This window comes from Ceratosolen solmsi, unplaced genomic scaffold, assembly GCF_000503995.2.
Source record: "Ceratosolen solmsi marchali unplaced genomic scaffold, CerSol_1.0 scaffold6, whole genome shotgun sequence".
Taxonomy (NCBI): Eukaryota; Metazoa; Arthropoda; class Insecta; order Hymenoptera; family Agaonidae; genus Ceratosolen; species Ceratosolen solmsi.
The window spans coordinates 6,975,539-7,002,258 of NW_011948414.1; the positions used below are offsets into that span (position 1 = coordinate 6,975,539).

The 26,720-nt window shown below is 34.0% G+C and overlaps 1 protein-coding gene across 2 annotated transcripts in view; it reads right to left on the reverse strand.

Moving 5' to 3' along the window:
- Window positions 1-26,720, reverse strand: part of LOC105367913 (atrial natriuretic peptide-converting enzyme) — a 74,760-nt gene that overhangs the window by 43,922 nt on the left and 4,118 nt on the right. For both annotated transcript variants that reach the window (XM_011506768.1, XM_011506769.1), the window contains exon 2: window positions 24,457-24,913. In XM_011506768.1, coding sequence (XP_011505070.1) covers window positions 24,457-24,501 — 45 coding nt within the window. In that variant the 5' untranslated portion in view covers window positions 24,502-24,913. The remainder of the gene's footprint in view (window positions 1-24,456; window positions 24,914-26,720) is intronic.

Sequence of the window (26,720 nt, forward strand, 5' to 3'; positions counted from 1 at the left end):
ATGATCCAATCCTCTGTGCGCGTATCCATGACTCCATCTCTCGCCGCATTCGATCGCCGTTATGCTTAGCCCTTACACCAAACAATTTATACATTTCCACGTGATGCGCTTCATCCGGCTCGCGTGCAGCTCCGGCTCCAATAAATTAACGGTCGTAGGGAATTAAGGCGATGCGCCAACAGGTGCCTCTTTCTCAACGCTACCGACTGCAGCTGCTAAGTCGACGTCCGCCTGCTTACCATGGAAATTCAGTGTAATGGAACAATTCCTGATATCATTATCATAATAATCATTGCCGTCGTTGTCGTCGGCGTCGTTATCATCATCGCTTATTCGACCTTCCATATTAATGGATATAGCCAAGAGTCTGTGTCAGTGCTACGATTCGTTATGGATGTATCGATTGATTGGTTTGCTCATGTTATTTTCATTTTTACGAAGTAATTATCAATTCGGGCAGTTAAAATGGCTTCTAAATTAAGAGGCATTAATGCCGAGTTGCTTTGGAATTGAAATTTGTTTTGGTATTGAGCTATGTGGGTCATGCTAAATATGCGCTCCATTGAGTGTGACATCATCACCTACACATTGAAGCTTTTTAACTTTTTCTCAATTCTCGATCGCTCGCAGGTATTCAATTATTTGATAAAAATAATTTTTGAGCTGTGCACTTTACCGTTAAATTGTATTATTTTAATTATAATTTTAACAACCTCACGGCCTTTTACACGTAAGATTATCGAGGAATTTGCAATTTTGAAGTTCATTTGCAAGTTATGACTTAAATTCGGATTATTATCTAATGTCCAAATACTTTCATTTAATTATATTGGCGGCCTCACTCACCTCGCTCTTTCTTGTTTTAGCTTTAATCTTTATCGAAAATTTAACTTGCTTAGTTTATTAAATTTATTATCCCAACCTGTAAATATATATCTTTCGTTATAATGATGCGCTTAGCCATATTAATACAACATAAGCAGAATTTTTTTTAGCCGCAAATTTGATTTAACGTACTTAAAACGTGTTTTTCTTTTTTCATTTTTCATTTTAAGAAAAATATTTGATCCTCAGAGTTGAATGCCTCAATGGAATATTGTCTGTGAAATCAGAGAAAATTACTCTCCAAATAACAATGAGATTATTTTTTTCTTATGCTAGACTGACAGTTGAATTAATCGTGCTGTTTAGTTTTGGCAAAGTCGAATGAAAATATTTTTGAGAGCGATGGAATATAGTGCGTGGAAAAAATATAAACGTCCGAGCTTTACGTAAATTCGAGTAGCGCAAAAGAACATTACTTTACAACATTATTTACCTTCCATTAAGTACATTTACGTGCATGTACGTATAAGGGCAACCAAATAGATGAACTGTAAAATATAATAAAAATGTGAAAGAGAAAGTGGAAGATATAAGATCGAATAATCTCGAGTATAACGTTTTATATTCGTTTCAAGTCAAGCTCTTTATACATAAGGCTATAAGCTTCTATATATTCTATATAAATACCATAAAATAGATGAAAAATTAACGCGCTATTAAAATTAAAAATTGTCGTATTATTTAAAAAAAAAAAAAAAAAAAAAATTTTTTTTTAACAATGTACATACATTTTAAGACAGCCAATTGTCTCTTTTACGTAAAATTTCATCGACGGTCATTGACATACTTTTCATTATCTATCTCATTTCATCTTAACTGAAATTTTCTTATGTTTTTATTCCATGTACTATTATAAAAAAAAAATGTTTATACCACAGGCAAAAAGACGGTAGAAATAGTTTAATACCGTAAACAAAATTCATTAGCTTTCAAAAAATTATGTTCGAGATCCATTTCTCCCAATCATTGTTCTACCGGTCATTATTTTTTAAAGGAGATTGTTTATTTTTATGCTTGAAAGGTAGTTAATTAATTAAATTCGTTTCCTTAAGTGTATTATAGAGTTAATGTGTAATTATTTTTTTTTTTTTTTTTTTTTTTTTTTTTTTTTTTTTTTTTTTTTTTTTTTCCCGCCAAGTACAGCCTATAACGGTATTGTATATAAACATGCTTCATTCTACGTATTAATATACATTTCTAACGAAGTTAAAATATTTGTTTTACCAATGATAATATAATTTAATATTTGAGCAAATGGGATTAAAATTTTCTAAATTCGTCTATAATTACAGAGAAAGTCACGCGAATGTCCCGATATTTTTCAGACAAAATTGATAAAACGAATAATCCCAAATTATTCACAGTATATATTATTATGCCTATTTAGCTTATTAACGCCATTAAGTATTTAACATAATTGTCTCTTTTGTCTCGGCTGCCTCGGAATATCGGTAATAAGTAAGTTTCTTGCCTGAAAAATTATCGGAGCTGCGGTATTTTTTCCTTTTCAAGTTAGAATGTTCATTCGAAAGATTATATTTGGCTTAGATTCGCAAGACTTTCCGTATTCTCTTAAAGACTAAATCTATTTTAATCTGTAAATCCGTGGTAATTTTCCTCTTCCTAAAAGCGATTTTCCCACGAGAGGACGCGATAATATGAGAACATTCGCTCCCGTTTCCGACTTTTATCTCTCTACGTCTTTCCTTCTCCAACGCCCCCCCCATCCCCCCATCCCCCCATCCGCCATCCCCCTCCCCCATCCCACTCCCCCGACCCGCGCCCCGTCCCAACCCAACGTCAACCACGCGCCAAGCCGCACAGTGCCGCCGGCTCTCTCAGCGACGATAACACATCATTTTACTTTCCGAAAAAGTAACGGTACGGCCGAGCGGCGAGAAGGAGCTATTGGATGAGTCATTAACCCCTCGGCCGAGCGTCGGAGGCGACTCCCAAGGCCTCGGCTTGACCCGCTATGAGCCACGACCGGGAATATCACTTTCGTTCGCGATGGCCCCCATACACACGTGCCGCCATGAATGGAGTTCTCGTGCATATTGCCTCGGTTGCCGCACGACCTGGAAAATCCTTTCCGCTCTTCTACGGCAATTTTTTTTTCACTCTTCATTCTTTCAAGGAAACGATGGACTTTTTGTTTTGTCATAGTACTATTCGGCGCCTCTATCTTCGGCTCCAACTTGCAACTTCCGACGCGCAAGTGTATCGGTTCGCTTCCGCCAGGTCGAATTTCCTACTTTATTTCCATTGTCATTCCAGCTTTTCGTATTCCGGCGCTTCGATTGTTTTTCAACGATTCAGCCTAGTGCCGCCTTTGGCTCATTGTTCGAAGATGCTGCAGCACCGGGCTCGGTCCGCTCATTTTTTTCGACTGGACTTTGCCACTGGTTTCTCCCGACAACGGAAATGACGTATTTTGTTGCCGACGAAACTTTTAAATGCTCGATTGTTACGAAAGATTCGAACTTCTTACAATGAGGAAGTTCTTAATGGTTTACGTAGAGGAAGGCGATTTTAACGATATACTGTTTTAAAAGCAATTCGCGAGATATCCGGGCAACTAGAAAACCTTTTCGAATTAGGTACACAAATGCACTCTCTTCAACGCGAGGTTTATGTTAGTTGGTTTTGAATAGTCTAGCTGCTCTTTCTGCAGCAATTATTGTTCCCCAACAAAGTATTTATTAATTAATTTGCATGGAAATGTAAGGTTCGATGAAATAATAGTTTGGCAAACAGTGTCGGCCATCAAAGGCAAACATTATTATCGCAATTAAATAAAAGTCACAATCTGCGGATAAAAAGAAGACGAAAACTCGTAGTGGCTTCGCTTTCGTCGTATTGTGACCTAAAACGAGTCGAAGATAACAGTATTTAAAGGCACCGGCAAAATTAAAAGCCGTTTTGTTTGTTTTGCGAATTTGAATTACAGTAAAAATCCAGAATTAACATTGTAATCGATTTACATTCGATTTACATTTACATCAATTAACATTGATCGACAGTTGCTACGAGAGCTTGGCATGTAAAAGTATTATTGATGGCGCCATTTGCTAGAATTAAATAAAGCAACCGCGATACAGAAATAAGATATCGTTTGTCTCGATAATATAGTGTCGCGCTGTGATGCGAGCGTGGCACTACGTGCATCAACACAACAACAAGATTTTCAATTTAAAAAGTCCAACATGCATGCAAATGGCTCCTTAACTTTCAATCAAGTTTGCAGTGACATAAATCGCTGACCTAGAAAGTTATATTATACATGCTCGATGAGTCTCATTCCTAGGAATTACAGTGTTATTCAAGTTATTCCTCCATATAATTCCACCATCTTCTCGTCCATCGCTCTTCTTCTTCTTCTTCTTCTTCTTCTTCTTCTTCTTCTTCTTCTTCTTCTTCTTCTTCTTCTTCTTCTTCTTCTTCTTCTTCTTCTTCTTCTTCTTCTTCTTCTTCTTCTTCTTCTTCTTCTTCTTCTTCTTCTTCTTCTTCTTCTTCTTCTTCTTCTTCTTCTTCTTCTTCTTCTTCTTCTTCTTCTTCTTCTTCTTCTTCTTCTTCTTCTTCTTCTTCTTCTTCTTCTTCTTCTTCTTCTTCTTCTTCTTCTTCTTCTTCTTCTTCTTCTTCTTCTTCTTCTTCTTCTTCTTCTTCTTCTTCTTCTTCTTCTTCTTCTTCTTCTTCTTCTTCTTCTTCTTCTTCTTCTTCTTCTTCTTCTTCTTCTTCTTCTTCTTCTTCTTCTTCTTCTTCTTCTTCTTCTTCTTCTTCTTCTTCTTCTTCTTCTTCTTCTTCTTCTTCTTCTTCTTCTTCTTCTTCTTCTTCTTCTTCTTCTTCTTCTTCTTCTTCTTCTTCTTCTTCTTCTTCTTCTTCTTCTTCTTCTTCGTCTTCTTCTTCTTCTTCGTCTTCTTTTACGTCTTCGTCTCATACGTCTTATTGTTCTTGTTTTCGAGGGGACGGACCTATTACGCACCCACCGAAGCATGATATTTATGGAAATTCTGCTGCGTGACGATTAATCACAGTTACTTCTTTGACGTGCAAAGGATGGATAATAGCTGCGTGGGAATTTAGGTTACAAAACTTTTACACTCTCAAAGTAAGTTATTAAAAATTGATCTCCGTCAAATATTGTCACGCTTTAACGAGCCCCAGTGCTTATCGTACTACTAACTAACCCGACATTGCGAACGTTGCTGGCGACGAATCAGGAAAAAAGGCTTCGCTGTAATTTTCGTAATATTTAAAAGACCATTTTTATGGAAAATGTACGCTCGTAAAAGACGTTCCTCGAATTCGTTTCGATGTTATTAAATCCATAGTAGAGTGTTCGCCCGTAATCGGCTCTAATAAGAAAATCAATTTCAAAAGTTTCATTAGGGATATAATAATGGCATAGGGTAATGGCGACTCCAAAATAATTAGTTTTAATTAAATAGAAGTCACAGTTATAGGCGAGGATGCATAATCAAATATTTAACTTCCTGATTAAGTAGAATATTTTTAGTTTGAGGAATTTTAGAGGCGGTGTTAAGTAGGGTTAGTTGGAAAACTAACTTCTAAATGAAGTTACTTTGACAACAATTAAGACGACACTTCACTCATGAACGCAGATGAAGTAAGTGCCATGGAAACGAAGAAGAAGAAGAAGAAGAAGAAGAAGAAGAAGAAGAAGAAGAAGAAGAAGAAGATAAAAGAAAAAAAAAATTTTCAATCAGCAGCGCAGGTACTCGAAAAAACATCGTGATATCTTTTAATTACTCGCTCTTTGAGCAGACTAATCAATATTCGAAAGAAAAGTCCTCGTCATGTAATTGCACTTTTACATTTACATGACAAATTATATTCATTTCCGATATAATATTTACGTTGTTAATTGCAGGCCCGATAAGCCTTCGAACGCTCTTTTAAAAAATGAAAATGACTCACTTACAATTAGGTTAAGCACTACCACATCAAAATAAATAATTGTGTGTATTATTGTACGTTTAATCGTCGTATGTGTGTGTCGTCTCACGAAGTAGCTCCCAACATGTATTCCGTATTGTTTTTATTCTTGTTTTCGCGACTTTGGGCACTCTGACAGGCAGCATTATATTTACACATAATTTAAACGTTTGTAATTACATATCGTTCAGTAGGTATGAGCACACAACGAACTTTTTCATTCGTCTTTCAAGTTTTTCCGTAAAACGAACATTTAATCGCAACGTATACGTTTATCGTATAAGCTGCTTGTCAGACTTTAGCGGCGCGCCAAGCATTTCGAGCGTGTCTCTCGTATATTTGTCGATAAGTATGATGATACGTTAACAGGTAATACTACGTATTAATCAGATTTCATGAGATACATACTTCAATAAATATTCGTAATTGCCGATTGAAGCATCCTTTTTCAATATCCTTTTGCAACCGACTCAATGTTTTCAATGCAACTATTTCAGGGCCATTAAAAGCCATTAAAATTTATGGAACTTTAAAAATACCTTCTTCAACGACCAGAGCTTTTGCACGTATAAATGCTTCGATAATAATTTATCATCAAAACGTAAATAAACGAAAGATATTTATTGCTTCTAAGCGTAACATCCTATCCTACCTGCGCGAACTTCCATACTTATCCATATCTATGTATATAAAGATATGTATTGTTGATATAAATTTTTCGTACTTCTTCATTGTAAATTGTCGTTATAAATGGTAAATAATAATAATAATAATAACAACAACAACAACAACAACAACAACAACAACAACAACAACAACAACAACAACAACAACAATAATAATAATAATAACAAAAATAATAATAATAATAATTATTATTATTATTATTATTATAACAAAAAAAAAAAAAACAAAAAAACCACTACTTCCAATACATATTTCAAATTAAAAAATTGAGTAAAACGATGCGATGAGCTGGTAAAATTAAGTTCTTTTCTTTAAGATAAAAATTTATAATTTGTGACAAACTGTAATCAACTGCAGTCAAAGGCCGTTCATGCTCAAAGGATAGATTTTATTCATATCGCACATATATACTTGGAGAGGATATATCCATTGAAAGTTCTAAGGGCAAAAAAAAATTGATAATAGATATTTTAATTTTAACGCAACAAAGTATCAAACTCGCATTAATTATGAAAGAAATATCAATACATTTTGATAATACTGCGTGGAAAAAGCGAATCCTACGTTTTGTTTATTAAAATCGATAACGTATATTTTCCATTCGTTTATTTTAAATAGATGTTGATGTTGATAAACAAGATCCGTCAATGTAATTATATAACAATTATTTTAAATACAATTAAACGTCAGAGATACGTTTTTAAAGGTCAATTTTTTTGAAATTTAAAAAAAAATAAAAATTAAGTAGCCTTGTTTCAATAGCACTTACAGTCCTATCATTGCAAATTATAAAAAAGGATTCTATTCCTTTTTTATAGCTAAATTTAATAAAAAAAATAAAAAAAAAAACAAAAACAAACAAACAAAAAAAAACAAAAACAAAAAAAAAGAAGTTAACATATGAACTCGGCACGATGAATAATATGATTTTAAGAAACTAATAATTGAATGAATCCTTTATACGAACATAATATTAAAAATCCTTTATACGTTTATTTTCATAAAAATTTAATTACCCATTGACTTAAAAATTGTTTTTGATGGATTAGATAAAATATTAGAAGAAGCAAATTGCCTTCTTAAAGGCTGGCAAAACTTAATATCCTTCGATAAATCATATTTACTTTTGTAAGCGCTTAATTTGGCGTTTAATTAAAAAGTGCGATAAAGCGATTACGCATACGGGCAGAAAAACGTTTTATTAATAATTAAGGAGAACTATAAAATCCCCGCATTACCGTAAGAGAAGTATGAAATTACATATTCATAAGAAATGCGCGGTTTAAAAATTATTGTAAAAGTATCTATTACAAGCCCGTTACCTAAAACAGTAAATCTGCGTCTGCGAATTGAAATCGTAACTTTGCGCAATCGATATCCCAATCGATACTTTCTAAACACAGCGCTCGAAATTACGAGGGGAGCATGTAGCGCTCCGGGCCAATCGGCCGTAGCGAATTTAACTCTCCCCGCACCGGCCCCTCTCACAAAAGTGCCTCCCTTCGTCCTTATCGAAACCCCAATTAAATTCGGCGGCAGCTCGTCCGAGTTCGCTCGACCAGGGCCGTAACGGGTTAAACGAAACTCACTCTAGCGTCACCGAACTAAGCGACAAAAGCTGTTTGAGGAGTAGCGTCGCAATAGGAATACCGCAAGTCGCTCGCTCCTACTCTCGCGCTAATAACAATAATCCCATTAGCGCGAGCGCCGGTCAATAACGGCAGTTTCTTTTGGCGCTCAGACCCCGCCAATCGACAACTGTCACTACGGCCAACCTCCCGTTCGCGTCGATAAGCCCCGTGGCCGTCGGCCATTAACCAGAACGCAGACGCACGTTGGTAGCTCAAGTGTCAGCGACATCGTCGGCGGGCCCGCGATCCCATAGATATCGGGACCCCATGGCGATCGCGCGACTTTAACGGCCGTAGTGCCGATCCGTTATATTTCTAGTGGCAAGGCGGCTGTCGGTCAATACTCGAGCGTTCGTCTGTAAAAGGGGCTTATCTCCGTCTCCGTCTCTCTTCCTTCCCTCTCCCCGTCCACCAATTCCCTTCCGTTCCCTCCCTCGTACCACGTCCCCACTAACCCCTATCCGTGTCCCGTGCTGCTTGTGTCTATCTACGCGGCACTGTATATCGCCGGGTAAGGAGCCGAGTGGGATAAGCCGTTTTACGTGGCGAGGCGGTAACGAGAGCCAAGATAGACACAGAGAGAGAGAGAGAGAGAGAGAGAGAGAGATAGAGAGATAGAGATAGAGATAGAGATAGACTGAGATAGATGGAGATGGATGGAGCTAGATAGAGAGAGAGAGAGAGAGAGAGATGTGCTGTCGCTGCTACCGGTCTACTTTTCCCGTATCTTTTCATTCCTCGCACAGCATTAATTCTCCGCGTCACGGGAATTTTCTTCCAAAGGCGACCGTCATATTACCCGTAAAAACGAGTGCGCCTCTGCTTGTTAAACATGAGACGCTGCTCGGAAGTTTACCGATGCTGCAAGGATTTTTTGCACGTGTTTTCGATCGAAACAGTCAGGACGAATTTTTTTCAGTTGGGTGATGAATAGAGGGGCCGAACGTACCGTCTTATTATTTAGCGATTAGCACTTAATTTATTATCGACGGCTGAATTTATGTGCACAGCCAGCGTGCTATAGCAATGGAAAAATTTCTTTTTCAAATTCTACTCCACGATACAGACGTTGCGTTTGCAAAACTTCACGGCTCGAGACTCATTGTAAGCGTATCTACAACTCGCGACACTTTGATATCGACATTTTTAATTTTTAATTTCTTCTAATGCACCAACCACACATTAGCCACGTTTATTAAGATAATAGAAAAGTTATATTAAGCGGTATCGCAGATTCCTAAATGTCAATACGCTTAAGATCGATAGTTTTTGCTATTGTTATTATCGTTGTACTTGGATTTGTCCACGTAATATATGCGATTCGCTGATATTTACGATTCTAATTCCGTCATTCCCGCCTGCAAAGATCGCTCGAACGTCAATGTGCAAAGTTTCTTTTAGATCGAGTTATCGATATAAGTTCATTGCGTAAGGAAGAAATTAAGTGACGGCTTAACTTTAACTTAACTTCGAGTTTAAATTTACAGTGGCCGCGCGTAAAAATTTACGATGCATCATCTCCGCACGCTTTATTACATTTTCCGACTAATTATTCATTATCGCAAAACTTAAAAGTCTGCTGAATACTAACAAAATTCCTTTAATATGTAATAAACCCTATTATCAGTGGTTAAAATTAAAATAAAAAAAAATGTAGGAAAGTTATCGATAGTATCGAGTTTCTTTTTTTTTCTTCGTTTTTTTTTTTTTTAAGACATCAACGATTTTCTTAAAGATTTTTATTTTAGATGAGTCTGTGCTGTCATCGATTAGATTTCAGGATTCACGAAGAGTTTTTCTTTTTTATTAAATTTTGCTTCTTCTTTATCTTTTTTAGGAAAACAATGACAATATGTCCACAGGTCAGTTACTCTTTATTTCTGCGCATAAAGCGCGAATAAGCATTAATATGGAATCAAAATATATGAAATTAGCTAATATTAATGTTAAACTGTCTTCTTAAAGAATAATTTCATAATCTTCGTACACAATTTAAATCAATTTTTAATCGTATGTCCTTCTGATATTTTTTTATTTATTGCTGTTTATGATGTTAAACGGGTATATTGATGAATAACCTAGAAACTCTTTTGCGCTCACCGTCGCCACCCTCCTACTCGTCAGAGCTTCGCCGACGAACGTGTACACCCAGGAAGGTGCACCGGCCGTCCAAATTACGGCTTACGGCCAAGTATAGGTACGACAGTTCATTATTATAAGATAATATTACGGAGATTTGGTTGGGTGTTTTATAAAAATTTGATTCCATGAACTATATACGAATGGCTAATAGTTGAATGAATAGAATTTATTTTTTTGCGTATATATATATATAATTTTTTTTTTTTAAGCAGAGTAAGTAGGGCTACGTTTTCTGTTGCAACTTTTATATTAATCATAGAATAAAAATGTTATTAGTCATACAATAGATACTTTATCCTTTTATCCTTGATTTTATTGCAAATGTAATTTCTAAAGAGAATCTAAAGAGAATAATAATTCTAAAGAGAAAAGAAAAAATAGAAATATTTTCTGTTTTTCATGACGAAAATGTTGGTGAAATAGCTTAAGAGATTTATCAATAATATTTTGCAAATATGCAAATATTCACAGCGTATGTGTGAACGCATACGTACATTCATTAGGGAATCAGTAATCGATACTCATATCATCAGAAATTTAAATTTTTGCTTGAATTGATGAATTTTTTTGCCTGACACGATGAATCATTAACGCATTCACTGAAAATAAATAGACATTGCGACAATTGTAATTTACGCAAGAATCAAAAGAACAGTTTGAAGTTTGTGTAGCAATCGCCATTCTTCATTAGATTCAATAGTTACGGTGACTCATGAAATTCGTGATCACGATGGCAATTTAACAATGGCAGATCTTAAAAACAAAACAAAACTCGCAATTTTATTCAAACCGTAATGTGCGAGTGCATCAGTAAGACATATGCGTTCAATTAAATGGATAACTAACTGTACGTTCGAAAAAAAAGTCAATGCATAACAGTGAATAAAAAAAAAAAAAAAAAAAAAAAAAAAAAAAAAAAAAAAAAACGAAGAAAAAAAAACGAAAAAAGAAAAATCAACACATCCTTCAATAAACTCGAATACTTTTTTTCTTTAAGTAAAAATCCCATAAGAGTAAATGGCGAAACGTGGCTTTATATATTTTCAAATATCTCAGCACTTTACGAGCCATTGCAGCGGTCTATCACTTTGAGCATTACAACTTTACATTCTTATTCAATGTAATAGAACTTTGCTGAAGTAACGAGAGAGTTGGTACAAATATGAATAAAAAGCGAAAATATTTTTACGAATTTCACAGCGATTGGAAGCGAGGTAAATAGAGATTAAATTGAACAGAGATTAGACTGAAATGGTAGGTGCGCATTGCTCGGCGCTACTCTCGCGATCGCAATTAGCCTTTTATATAAGAGTACAGTGACCCTTACATAAGAATAATTACAAGGGGCTTAGCGCGAGGAAGCCTTATGTAATATCAAAACACTCCCACACCTGGGCATTTACAGTTACACGCGAGACCCTGCGGTCGGAAAACATAAAGCTTACAGGGCGTAAGCAGCGGAAAAATTTAAAGCAGACGCGGCCCGTACCACAAGCTGACCGCCGATGTTATCGTCGGGGCAAAAATAAAAGAAATTCGCGACGCTTCGTACTTTGATTCGCGCGCATGTATCTTTCTCTCTTGCCCAGCAGGCTCTCTCTGTGCTAGACAGCGCGCGGTACTCTAAAATCGAATATTATCCGGGAACAGCGCAATGGGTATTTTGTATTCTGAGCGCGTGATATATTCAAATGAGTCGTGATATTGCGGCCGCGAGAGAAGAAAGATGCGAAACGAAGGGGAAGGGAGGTAAAAGTGGAGTGACTCGAGTGTACGCGCACGAGTAACGAAAAAGCTAAAAAGGCGAAGATAACGAGAAGCAGAAGAAGAATGAAGCATAGATAGAGGAATAGTTTGGGGAATTTTAAATGAAAAATGTGTTGGATAGCACTGGGCTGTAACTCTCTCGACTCGGCTGTTTCATATGCGAGAAAGATTTTATCGATTTACCCAAGTAATTCGCCCTGATTGGCTATTGCGAATCATTAATCTAATGAACCAGTTGGAAGAGATTTGACGAAAAACGCGTCACGGCCGTGTCTCCCTATGGACTATGGATTATTCGATGGGAATTTCGTTTTAAGTGATTTGCCCGGATTGATTCTTTTTGTAGGAGGCTGTGACTTTATGGGTCTCTGATATTATTACATAATGGAAAAGAGAGGCAACTGCTTAGTTGCCATCGATACAATTAATAATTCGCAACTTCAAATCTATAAATTATAAATTATATTCTTTATAAATTTATAAATTGCCGTGTTTTGTCATGCTATTATTCAAGTATTTCACATTGATTCTTTCATTTAACTATCATACTTTAGCAACGCTAAGAGCATTGAATTGTTTAAATATCTTTCGTTCCTGAAATTTTATAAAATTTCATGCAATTGGAAAATAAAATTCCCCGGAAATTGTATTTTGTCGTTACATTGGATTATTTCATTTATTTTTTTTTTCGCGTACATTTTAATGCTCTTTGAATTGTTATGTAATATAAAATTGATTATCCATAACACTCGTATGTATCGTCTAGTCGAGGCAAAACTTTTTTTCCTAAAGAAAATTATAATTTGCAGGAAATCATAAAAAATTTTTGTTTCTAGACGATTTTTTCTTTTTTCTTTTACTTTTAAGGTTTTAGTATTATGCTCACTATATCGAATACGACGCTATTAATAAGATATCATAAAAGATTTAACTTTCCTATTACTAACTCAGCACTCATTGTTAATAAAATATTATATATATATATATATATATATATACGCACACATATTGAGCATTGCATATCATGTGCTATTTCTCAAAGAGCTTTATCTATCGATGAAGTAAGACATGTAACAGTCAAAGCCTAAAAAAATCTTTATAACCGCATATTGTTGTGGATTTTCTTATTATTACAATAAAGATTATGGCGAAGCGACGCTTGAGTGTAATTGCAATTTTCCATTTATTAATTATAATCGAATAATTTTGCAAGTTTATTCACTCGTTGCGAAATGCAAATTTAGAAAGTTTGCCGATGCTCAAGAGAAGAGTGATTTAAAACTGAAAAGCATGCGAGTATTTTGGAATCATCATCGAGCATTTATCAATGCATTACAGGCGAAAGCGTCAAATAAAAATAATCCATGAAATATATTACGAGACGCAAAGCGATAAATTTTCAATAAAACTCTCGCTGAAAAATAATATATCATCGGCTGTCTGGGTGCATTCAAATTTTTGTTGTTCGAAGGGGGCAGGCGAAGAGTGCCGATAACAATTTATAATCCATCTAAGAAATAAAAGGAAACCTTTGTGCAAAGTTTGATTAAGATACCCTTAAAAGTTGAAAAACTTTAACGATCGATTAATTTTGTGGAATACATTAATAGGGAGATCTTAACGACACGAGGTGCTTTCCATTTAAGAAAGCAAACGCAAATTCATCGGCACTCTAACGTAACCCCTTCAAGCATTCCGAGCCCAACTCCCGCCTCAAGACACGTGACTCACAAGGTGTGTGCATAATTCGCAAGCGCCCATTGGTCCGATTTAACAAAAGTCGCGCAAAGAGCGGCGCAGACATCGAAAATTCAATAGAATAAAGCGTGGACGAGAGGATCGTAGCGGTAAATGTCGAGAAGCCGCCAGATGTTTGGGAGTCGAATAATAATCCGTCGGAGGCGCGCATATGATAATACGCCGAGTAAGTGATATGTCGACCCGAGCAAACTTTCGATTTGGCTTTGTGATTTTAAGGAAACGCCAAGGTATCCACGCGCCGCTGTCCTTAATCGCAAAGGTAATAATAGCCTCGACGCGAAGGACCTGCTATAATCCTCTTCCTACCGAGCACAACATTAAGTAGCACGGGATCTTCCGAGGGTATCCCGAGGCTGGATTTAAGTACAGATACGCGCATTCAGCAATTGCTCGACTTAAGTAATTGAAACAATCGAATAGTGATGGGTACGTTGCCGATAAGCTTCGGAGATTATAATTTTCGAAGAGCAATTTTCTTTAATGCATTGATTTAAATTTTGCCTCTGCAACGTTCTCTTCTCCTCTCAATAATGAACCACTTCCAAATTGGCTTTATTATTCTTCTTTTGTTTTTTTTCTTCTCATCTTTCCTTCGTATCTTTTGTTTAGCACAAAAAGTCGCACCTTCTCGTGCGACGTGTATCTAAGTGGCGACTGATTAATATTTCACTAGTAACGGCATCGAGCATCTCGGCCAAATAATTTATAAGCTCGAGGCAATGTTTTACTTACTAATAGTGTCGTTTCAAGTTTGCCCCACATAGAGATTCCCTCGGATCACTTTATAGATCATTCTTCGAGAATTTTAGGCTTTTCTTTTGCTTTTTTTTTTTCTTTTTTTTTTTTTTAAGCTTTATTATCTAAAATCTTTATAGTTTGGTAGACTGTGACCGTTCGATTATATTAAGAAAATGTAAAGGCAATATTTGTAAGTATCGATGGACACTTTTCTCCCTTCGCTAAATTACGTGCCTATCACATTGATATAACAAACAATTGGGGCAAAAATATAATATCAAGTAACGGAAGTTTGACGATGTGTGCGCGTTCGATATTCCGTAAACTTAAAGAATATCGACAGTTTCCGACGCCTACGTTAACGTGCAAACTGGTTTCTTTATCATTGAACGATTTCAAAATTGCACTGCCACTGCTAGCGGACGAGGTCGTATGTAAACACGAGGTTCTCATCGAAGTAAATAAAGGAGTTTTGCGTGCGCTTAGCAAGGCGAAATTGCCAGAGGAAAAGAAAAACTTGAACGGAGTAATTAAAAGGGCGCTCTAAGGATTTAAATAGAACCTAGGTATACTTGCCCGTGATATAATTCTGCATAATGAATGCTGTATTCGCCAAATTCAACTTAACGATCCGTTCGCCTGTAATGCGAACATAGTATTAGGAGAAGAGTTTTTTGGCGGTCCTCGTGTAAACGCACTTTTGCGCCCGTAAATCATCGAGCTTAAAGTTACTCGAGCGTAAGTTAAAGAGCTCGTCTGCCAAATCAGAGAATAATGATCAACGCTCGTGAAATCAGCGAACAAAGAGTACACGATGAATCCATAATATGCGCGAAATTTCGCTTCTAAACCTTGTGAAAATATGACTCCCGCGAGGTGCCGGTCGCGTTGATCGAGAAAGCACGTTTGGCTTAAAACCCCATAGCTTATCACACTTGGAATCGCTTTTCCAAGTGTACTCGTAAAAAGTCACGATAAAAGCACTCTCTTCTATAACTGATAAGAAAGAAAAAAAAAAAAAAAAAAAAAAAAAAAAAAAAAACAAGTAAAAATAAAAAGAAAAAAAGTAAGAGAAAAAAAAAACAGGAAAAAAAAGAAAAAAGAAAGCAAAAATGAGAAAAAAAGTGAAGTAAGAGAAGCAACGAATCGTCGCATTTTCTTCTCGCGCTGATAAAGTTGGCGAAAGGCCGCATTCCTCCGGGCCGAAAATCAGGCCTCACGGAGGCGGAGAGAGCCGAGCTCGAGCTAGGCCCTGGTGGGGTCAGACCACGTGAGCGGGGCCCTACGCTACGGATATAACGGCCCGCGTATCAACTGTAAACGACGCGAGCTGCTCACTGGGCCACGAGGAGGAAGCCTCGGCGCCTGCGTAATGCAACAAGGTCGAGTGGACGAAGCCGCTACTCGGCCTTACGTCATACGCTCGCCGGCTTTTGTCCGTCGGGAAATGGCGAGGTCTCGGAGAAGAGGAGCGCCGCCCTAATGTCCACGCGAAGGTCGCGGTATCGACACTTTCGCCGGCCGTGTTTCGTAGTCCGTACTCGCCATTTTCCAAGCGCGCCTCTACGTATCATCATTACTCGCGGGAGTAATGCGAGCTGATACTTTCGACCCGCTTCGTACAGTCCCACTCGCACACTACTTTGCCGATAAGTGGCAGCTTAAGCGATTCCACTTGTACACCCACTTTCGTGTCCTCTTTGATGTACGCCTACACCCTCGCTCACAATGACGCGGTCGACTCAAACAGCTCATGTGCAAAAGTCTCTGTGGAGCTTTTTAGCTACGACCCGTGCTGCCCCGGAAGACTTATTTTCTTTTAAATAACCTATTATTTAACGATTTAACGACTCGAGTCTTAAAGTCTACGTCATAAGGCGCTGTTGTTGTATTAGCCGAAGATAAGACTCGCGCGTATCGTTGTGGGGATATTTTTCTTTAAACGTGTAATTTTATTTATAGTAGCGTGCACGTTAGAAAGAAATGCGAGCCTCTTGAGTGTAGGAAAGTTGAGTAAAATGCGGTCGAAACCTGTGAGATAACACCAAACGGCGCGTATACGTGGGTTTGTGCATACAGACGAGATCGGGGATCGGTAAAATCAAGGTTTCATGCACATTACGTTCATCTGCTTGTATATGGGAATGTTTGCAACGAGTGAGTAAGTCTAATTGAAAAAAAAAAAAGAAAAAAAAAAAAAGCATTACACAAAGTGTATAAACAAACGATGGGTGTCTGATATTTTGTAATCGATTTCATAAGACAAATTGGCTGTTTCGTAATTATTTTACACTTCTATTATTCATTTTCATAACATCGAGCCCTATTGAAATTATTTTCCCATATTAAAATGCATATGAGAAAAGAAAAAAATCACTCGACAACAGTTTATCGAATGCATTTATTCATTAGTATTATTGTTTTCACTGAGGATAACAATACTATTATTCATTCAAAGTCCCTACCGAAAGAGTATCAAAAATAATTATTTATACAAACTAATCATGAATTGCTTTTATTTTAATACTTAAAAGAATATCATCGATATATGCAGGATGGCGAATACGCAAGTTCGAACTTTAAAGAATTTGCTCTATAAGGGTTATTGGCGATTTTTTCAATAGAAATCCATCATTAATTTCAGTACTCTATTAAATCGAATTTCTTTTTAATTATAAGCCGATGTTTATATTATAATAATTTACTTTTCATTAACGTTTCAAAGTTTAAAGGCTACTTAACTTAAAATCATTGATCAAAGTTTTCGAAAAACGAATCTTTTTTTCTTCTAAACTTAATATTCGCATTTTTGTATGCATATAGAATAGGACAAACTTTTATTGAATTCTCATTTATCTTTTGTTTTCTTTTTCTTTTTTTTTTCTCTTTTTTTTTCTGTGCGGATATAAGAAACGGTGTTTTTACAACTAAAGTCTTAATTTGTTATGTTCTCAATAGATTAATACAATATAGTGCTCTCGCTGCAGTTTGAAATTTTATGCATAAGATTTAATATCATATAGTATACCTATACAAATACAAATAATGTAGGCTAAAAATCAAAGATATTATGAATGTAATTTTAATGTTTACATGATACAGGTTTCAAAGTAAATAACTGTGTTTATATTCATTGTTTTTCACCATCGTTCAACGATAAGGGATTCTTGAAAAATTATAGTTGCTTGTTTCAAACTGTATAACCATAAATTATGATAAATTAATGAATTATATATATATATGTGTGTGTGTGTGTGTTTTTTTTTCATCCATGATCTTTTTATTTTTTATTTCTTATATATATATTGATAGGGATAAAAGTAGTTACTTACGCTTAATCTTATTTAAATAACGAAATTTATAAAGACATATTAAGATAGCACTTTTGTACTTTATTTTTTATTTTTAACATAGTTATTTTTTAAACAGTAATGAAAAGAGCCTAGTTCAATGATTTTTTTTAATCGTGATGGAAATTATTTATAAAAATCAAGGTTCGTATTGAAAAGGCAATAAATATTTAATGATAAATCGTACCGCCACTCGGTAAAGACGATAATTTAATAAAATTTATATACGGTACTTGACGATATATGAAGTAAAATTGAATTCTAACCCAGTTTAAAAAGAAGGTGCAGCATCTCTGTTTAAATTTACTTTGAAAGCGCGTAACCATCTATGCGAGTATTACACACACGGGAAACTCGAAAAGATTCCGCCGCTTCGGATTTTGACTCCAACGAAAGTTACCTTCAATACATTTTACTTTTTTGAACGTAACTTGCCATTTACTACCTCAGCTTACGTTCATATGTAAAATCCATATTGCTATGATATGAAACTTGTCTGCATATGTAAAAATATGCTGTCGAGATACGCATTTGTTTATTATTATTATTACTTTTTTTATCTTCGTTTATTCACTCGGAAATTGGGTTGATTTCTGAATGACTGGATGCACGGAATTACTAGAAAACGCTACGAACGAGTTGTCGATCATCTACACTTTGCAGTCTTAAGGAAATTGTTTCTTCTTAATGAAATACCTTTCCTTCATTAGAATTATTAATACTTGTATATGCATTATTTTTCTCTACATTAGCGGAATAAATCAAAATGTAGTTTACTTACTTTACTTACTTGATATAATTATTATGACTATCAGCAGTGGAGAGATAACCGACATATTTTTAATTGTAATTAAACAATATTTCATTTAAAAATCTAACGAACAATAATTGCATAAATAAATAATCAAATTTATACACATGTGTGTGTGTGTGCGCGCGCGCGCGTGTGTGTATGTATTTGCGTAAGAATTTATTTTTTAACTTAAATTTACACTGTCTCGGTGCTTGTACAATATACTTTTGTGTAGCAGTAATATAGCATTTTTAGAACATTTGAACAGTAGAAAATTTAATTACTTAAGTATTACGAATCGATAGATTTGACCGATTCATTTATTTGATCAATGAAATTTATTTAAAACGATAATTATTAATCTTTATAAATCCTTATTTGATATATTTAAACAAATTTACCAACGGCGTAACGAAATTTTTTTAACGCTATTTTAAATAGTATACACGTTTAACGAATAACAGATTATTTATCTACACTTGTCATTAATTTAAATTTAATTTATAAAAAAAAATTCTATTCTCTATTAAAAATCTTATTTTATATGTTACGGTTTATCCATAAGACAACTTATGTCAATACAAATGTAATCGTAATTGAAAACATCATATATTAGATTTACATATGAATAATTAAATCAACAATACTCATTAACAACGATCTAATCTATTTAATCTAAGAATGCGAATATTTATGATTGCTACTAATATTAACTATTATACCTTAAACTCAATTGAGCATAGAAACTTTCTCTTATATTAAATCTTCTTTTTCATTAATTATGAATGTAAAACAAAAATTATTATTTAATCATTATGAAATTAATATTTCCTTGATTTATCCCAGAGTTATTTCTTTAATAGTATATACTTGAAAAAAAAAAAAAGTCGCTAAAGAATAATAATATCAAATTGATAGAGAATATTTTGTTCTTATTGTCATTTAATAAAGCAATCGCAAAAAGTTTTTCGCACGAAAGAATATTATATAAACGCGAGTAGTCCATGCAAAAATTCATTTACATTATAAACTGAAATTTATTATAATGGAAGTGTGTAAAATATATGTTAATAACTTTACAGTCAATTCGAAAACTTGATTATTAATCTTTCTTTCTATTCAAAATATTGTAAACGGATAATTGAAAGTTAAGTTATGTATTTATGCCAGTCTATCATTATTCACGAATGGATTTTTATTATTCGAGACTTGTAAAACATGCTTTTCCGAATTTGTAATACACGTACAATATTTAGAATAAATAACAGTATTCCTGACAAACGCCAACAAAATAATAATGTTGTGTTAAACAGTGCTTCGTTAGTCGAAAGCGAATAGGTCCAATGTTTTTGTAAAACACGTTGTTGTGTTTCATTCGTGTCTATGAAAAAGAAAAAGATCATTTTTTTTTTTCATAAACGGTATTATTGCTTTTGTGTAATAAATTTAGTTTATTGTATTTTTAATGCTCTATAGAATTAAAAAAAAAAAAAAAAAAAAGTCTTAAATTTTTATTTTATCTTATACTTTTGGTGTCGCTAACAACTTTCAGGAGCATAAAAATTGCATAATGTTAAAATGATTTTCATGTTTGAAAGCTCATTTTATAGTGATTTGGTTAAGTATTCCTTTCAAGCTCATGCGACAACTTTTCTTCAACTTCAGCAATTCATAAAAATCGATAGATAAGGATTTATAAATTCTTCATAAACATCTGGTTATTTTTTAATTTCTATTAAAACATCTGTGTTAGCTGGAAATTTAATTAGATCGAAAACTGCGATTACACATTATTATGGAGCAGTCTAAAAATTTCGTTACTAAAACAAATAACGAGAAGCTTATATTGTGAATTGAAGTTTATGTAACTTTTCTATTGCTTTGTTTTCGATTGGTAATAGTAGGACAACTCAGTGAAACATTTCTTTACATAGATAATTTTGTATATTTTGTAATTAAGTATTTTCAATCCACTGAATTTGAAAGACAGCAAAGAATTTTATTGGAGATAAATATTGACAACCTAGTTGACTACATAATTATCATAATATTCGCAAATAAAATGACGATATTGGAATAAATTGGATTTATTAGTAAAAGTAGCTTGAAATTATATTTGATCGTAGATTCATTCAAATATGAAAGTCCACTTAATTCGTGTTGTAGTAAAGATCGAGCAGAGCTGTTTTTACCATTTATATATAGATTTTGCCATTTCTCATGCGTTTTAGACAGTTTTTTTTTTCTCCTTCTAGTGTAAATCCGCACTTTCAAAGTGAAATTCCGTGCTAATGATAGGAAAAGTATCGCTCAATTTCAAAAACTAATATTCATGTAACACGCGATAGATCTCGAACTTCTCGGCCGATGCTTCGACAATCCCGCGTAATTCAAACTAAAAGGTCGGAAGGTTCTGTCGTAATGGAAAATTTTAGCACTGAAATTCCTCAAGTATTGAGCATGTAAATTTAATAAAATTAAAGTTGGTAAACAAACATCCGTCAGACTCCGCTTCAACACAGTATTTATCTCGGCCACAAGGATGGTGTGCAAGGATCTCCGTGGAGTCTCATTGAGTACATCAATTGATGAGAAGACATCCGCGTGCAAAAGGAGGTCAGAGAGGTGATTGGATGGACGGTGAGAGGGGGAGGGGGGAGGTGGAGGAGGAGGAGGAGGAAGTCGAAGGTATGAAAATCGAGCGAGAGTATTGTCGGTGAAAGTAGTAACTAGTGACCGCGTGTCGAGATGTTGGAGACTCGTAGCGCCGGGCTTTTTTTAAGTAGGATAAAGGGTCAATGCTTGGCTTTACAGGAAATTTTTAAAATTTTTTTTTTGATACATTATGGAAATGCTGTCTGGTTATCGTAAATTTATCAAATTGAAATGGACGGGCTTTCATATGACATAGTAGCAGTTCGTAGCCTACAATATTCCAGATATTTCCTTGAAAATTCCATTTTTAACGTCCGATTGAGCAAAACATTGATTATTTTGGAAATACGAGTTTAGTTCTTTCATCGGACGCTTTTTCTGATTAACATGTTTCATGTAATTAAGGCGACCAGTCATTCGAAACTCGTATAATACAGCAGCCGTTACAGTTTATATTATATGTCACCCTGAGGGTATTATGATAATTTTAGCGAATGTATGCAAATGTGTAAGTAGAAGATTTGCAAAATCACTACAAAAATTAAATAAAAATTAACGCAAAATTTTTCGTAATACGCAAAAAATAGCGCGAAAGAATCTTTTGCGAAATGGATTTACAGAGATGGGTATGTTAAACGAGTAATTTTTTTAAGCAAAATCATTTTTCCCGTAGAATGATGCATTTTGACAGATGGGAAATTCTGCCACCCAATCATGTCGTCCATTGGTCAATAATGCGAAAAAAAAGAAAAAAAAAAGAAAAAAAAAAAAGAAATAAAACGAATAAAAAAATATCGCTTGAAACAGCTACCTGGAATTCAAGTTATCAAGTGACTGAAAAAACTACCAAGATTACAATTTGAAACTCATTAGTTATTGAATGTAATAAGACGTACCGATTGCTTTAACTTTTTCCTGACATTAATGAGCTAAATTTCTAATCTGACTTTTCTCTAATATCTTTATCTTAAATTACAATTGAGGATTTCATACATAATTCTAAACGGTAATGTGATCTTGATATTATAAGATAAGTTTATTAGCGTCGGTTAAAGTTAAATTACAAATACTTAATATATGCAGAGCAAAATTCATAATAATAAATTGCAAAATATCCTATCGTTTTATTAGCAAATACATGGTAATATTAATAAGCTTGAATTTAATTATAATTATCGCTGTGTTAATAGTATGCTATGAAAAATAAATTTTGATATCAGATCGTAATAAAATAAAAAATTTTAAATGTAAAAGAGTTTTAGATAAAATTTTACAAGGTTTTATAAGCTGTAAAATACAAGAGTTATTTTTTTTAACGTTTCAGTACTATTAAAATTGTAAGTCATTGTTTTTTTTACGATTAGAATATAAAAAAAAATATATATATATATCTCGAAACGCTATTATATCGAGCTTCAATAATGAGTTATCTAATGAAAAGAAAAATATTATTTTATTATTTTCTTTAGGGTTTGTATTAATATCTTGATATGTATTTCAAAGGACCATCAGCTTGCATTTTGTTATCAATACTTTTATAATAATTGATTTAATCGCCTTGAAATATTGAAACACAAAGGAATTTTTATTATAAAAGTTAGATTCGAACGTATACATACATATTTTATTTAATAAATTAAATAATAAGGAATATTGGACTTGAATCTTTTAATCTCTTAATTAAGATGCACATTTTTTCATTGAGACAATTTAAAATCGACAATAACATCTTAGTTAGTCTTCGAAAATTTAATATCTCTTGGTTATTTAAATGAAAATTTTTAGTCAACTAGTACTTTCATTTAAGACATTCATCAGTAAATATTATAGCTACTTTTTCAGGATAATACAGAGTCTCATCTATATTCACAATTTACTACTTGAATTTGGAATAAATCGCCGATTCAAAGAATCGCATCTCAAGTTTCGGAGTAAAAATATGAAGGAAATCGGTCAAACAATCCCATTTAATGAGTTGAAGTTCCTGAATATGTCTGTTATATTTATGACAAAACGTAAGAATGTGGTGGTTAAGCTCCTTTCGTTATAAAATCAAACATACAAACTCGTAGTACCGCATGATATTATAAATAAAATGTTTTGTATTATATTATAATAAATTATTTTGCCATAGGAATAAGATCTAGTAAACAATTATATACGAAGCTTAGTACGTAAGGTCAAGCTGAAATCAGGTCATGTTCGTACAATCCCATTCATCTAAATTTCAAAATCCTCGGTTTCTCTTCTTAAAGCCCCCTCTCCGTCTATTTACAATGATAGAAGATCGATAATCTTATACAGAATTATTTCACCCTATCTGTTCCATAATCTTCAGCATAATAACTTTGAAAATATTAATTTTAATTTTACTCAATTCCTGTGCAAATGATTAATCATTGAAAGAATTTGAATTCCATTGTAGATTTAAATGAAACATTGTAGATAAGATGAACATTAACATGTTTTCGTTAGAATGCTGAATACAGATGAATTAAAAGCTGTTTTCAGTGCAAATATTTGTATTCAAATATACAAGGAGCATTGGGGAGATATTTGCATAAGAATTTACTTAAAAACATAAAATGTTCACCTTTATCAGCAATTACTTTTACAGCCGTACACTTTTACTCGATTTTCTGTCGAATTAAATTCGTCACAAAGGCTTACGCAATAATGCCTATCGTTTCTCTCATCTTTTTTCCGTAATTTATTATGATTCCTTGTATCGAAAATAATTATTCTGATTTTGTTAAAGACGAAGAGAATAGAATTTTTCTGAAAAAAGTCAATTCAGAAAAAAAAATCTATTTGTCTTTACATTTTACTACGTGTCTTCCAATAATTATTTTTTATTTTAAAAAAATACGACTTGGCAATTAGCGCATTCGTACATCTATCGGCTTACCTGTAATAAAAGTTATCTAAATTTTGGTTAAAAACAAGCATGTGAAAATAAAAAAAAAAAAAAAAAAAAAAAAAAGGACGTGCTCGTTATTATCGTGGATCTATATGTAACGGAATGATTATTTTTTTCTTACATTATCGTATCAAGTGGATAAAACGAAATGAACGAAAAATTAAAACTAACCTTGGAATCCCAGGATGGCTTCCTCTTGTGCTCCATAGCCACCATGATATCACGTTCCGTTGGTCTCCACTTTTTGTATTTATCAAATAAATCCCTCTTCTCTCTCTCTCTCTCTCTCTCTCTCTCTCTCTCTCCCTCCCTCTGCTTATTCTTCCTCTTTTTGCTTCTACTTCTCTTTTTTTAATTCACCACTCACAAAAGCCGATGCGATTCTCGCTCACTTGGTTGAAGCTCATGTTTTTTTCCATAGATTAAAAGAGCAGGCGCGAACGATGCCGCAATAAAGTAATCGGTAAGCGAATCAGCGAATCCCCAAAAATCGGACTTCAATACTGTAATAACTTTTTCGCGCGCGATAACCTGGTTAAAAGTCTCTATTTTCCGTCCGGTCAATTTGTCAAAGAGCCGATCGCATACTTGGATAGCTTGGGTACTTTTGTGGTTTTTCTGGGCAAGGCTGTGAAAAAGAAAGAGACGAACAATTAATAGAGCGATGGCATGATTTTTCTCTCTTGTTCGTAGATTTAGATCCGAGATCTTTTGTTCCGCGGTCAATTTCTTTTGTCTGAGAAAGGAGGATTTTAATGAGCGAGCCTGACAACGATGAGTGCCCAACGGCACTTTTTGGGCGCGTAGTTTAAAAAGCGACGCGACGATTAATTCGTTACATTGGCTATTATATTTTAACAAGGATTTATTCTTTATCCTTTTCATGTTCTCCTTCTTCGCTCGGTTTTTGAAAAACATTGGCTAGCCGTGCGCGTGTACGCTTAAGTTGCCCTTGGGCAACTTTTATGATGTACAAATGACTAAACTGTTCTTTCTCATTCGACGCATTCTATTGGACAAAAAAAAATCTATACAATCTATATAAAGAAAAAAAGAGTAATCAAATTCAGATAACATTGAATGGGAATTCAATGTGGTTATATTTTAAGAATATTTACGTTAATATTGCGGTAGCGTTATTTTCGGCGAAGAAGAATTTCTTTAATCAACTCTACTTATACTATTTATTAAAGATCTGTACCCAATTTAATGCATATTATTATCATTGTTTTCCTTATTCTTTCACCATTGTTATCTAGTGTTATAATTACGTTAACAAGCACCGCTTTCACCTTGCCCACTCGTTTACACGAAGTTTCAGAATCATCTGCTCCTTTAACTTGCACAATACAACGAATTAATTCACTGTTATCGTGAGCTTCGGTAAATTGCCGTATAAATTTATTATTCGACTATTGTTTTAACGAACTCGCTTGTCGAAAACTGCTTTAACAAAGCTATGTGTCAATTACAGTAATAAGCTTCTGCTCATTGAGATTTCTATTAAGAATCCGATATTTGAGACGAGATTGGTATAATACGCGCTTGTCGAGAAACTTAATACCTCATTAGTTACCCATTGTACGTGTAAATTTTTAATGCGAACTTGGCGTAAATCACGAAACTGAATACAATTAGTCCTGACTCTTACAAATCAGCCGATAATTCGTTTGTACATTGACAAAACCATTTAAGAAGTATCTTGAATTGTCCTTGAACAGTTATGAATTATTCCTAGGCAATGAAGCAGGAGTAATATTAAGTTACAGTCAAACATCTCACATTTCTTTCCGTATTACCGACTAACAATAATTAATAAAAAAGACGAGTAATTAAATAATTTATATGATTAGGGGTACTTTAATCATTATAAAATCTTAAAATGAATAAAAAGTGGTCATAAAAAGTGGTAAGAAGTTTAATTTCAATTTAAACTAACCAGAGCTTGAAATTATAAAAACTCTTTTTTCATTATCTGCTGATTTTTCTAAAAAAAAAAAATATATATATATATATATATATATATATATATATATATATTTGGATAGGAAACTGTATAAAAATTAGTTACATAATTTAGCTGATTAATTCGGTCATTGTAAAAGTAGCTATCACATTCGCATTCACAGCCAATCAAATAGAAACTCTAAACCTTCGAGTAAATATCTCGTAAACAGACTAATAATGGCTTCATTATTAAGAAATAAATGTCTAGCACTTTTGTCTTTTAATTGCACGTTCTGCCGTCATCCACAAAATAATAGCATAATGAAATTGGAAATATGCCCAAGACTGATAAAAAGACATAAACGAAAAATGGAAAAAAAGAAAAAATAATGGGATGGTTGAAGGAATCGACAATCTGAAACCCGGCTAAATGGGTTGGATTTTCGGCGGAGAAGAATTCGAGTTCGCTTCAGTCTGTTAACGAACCA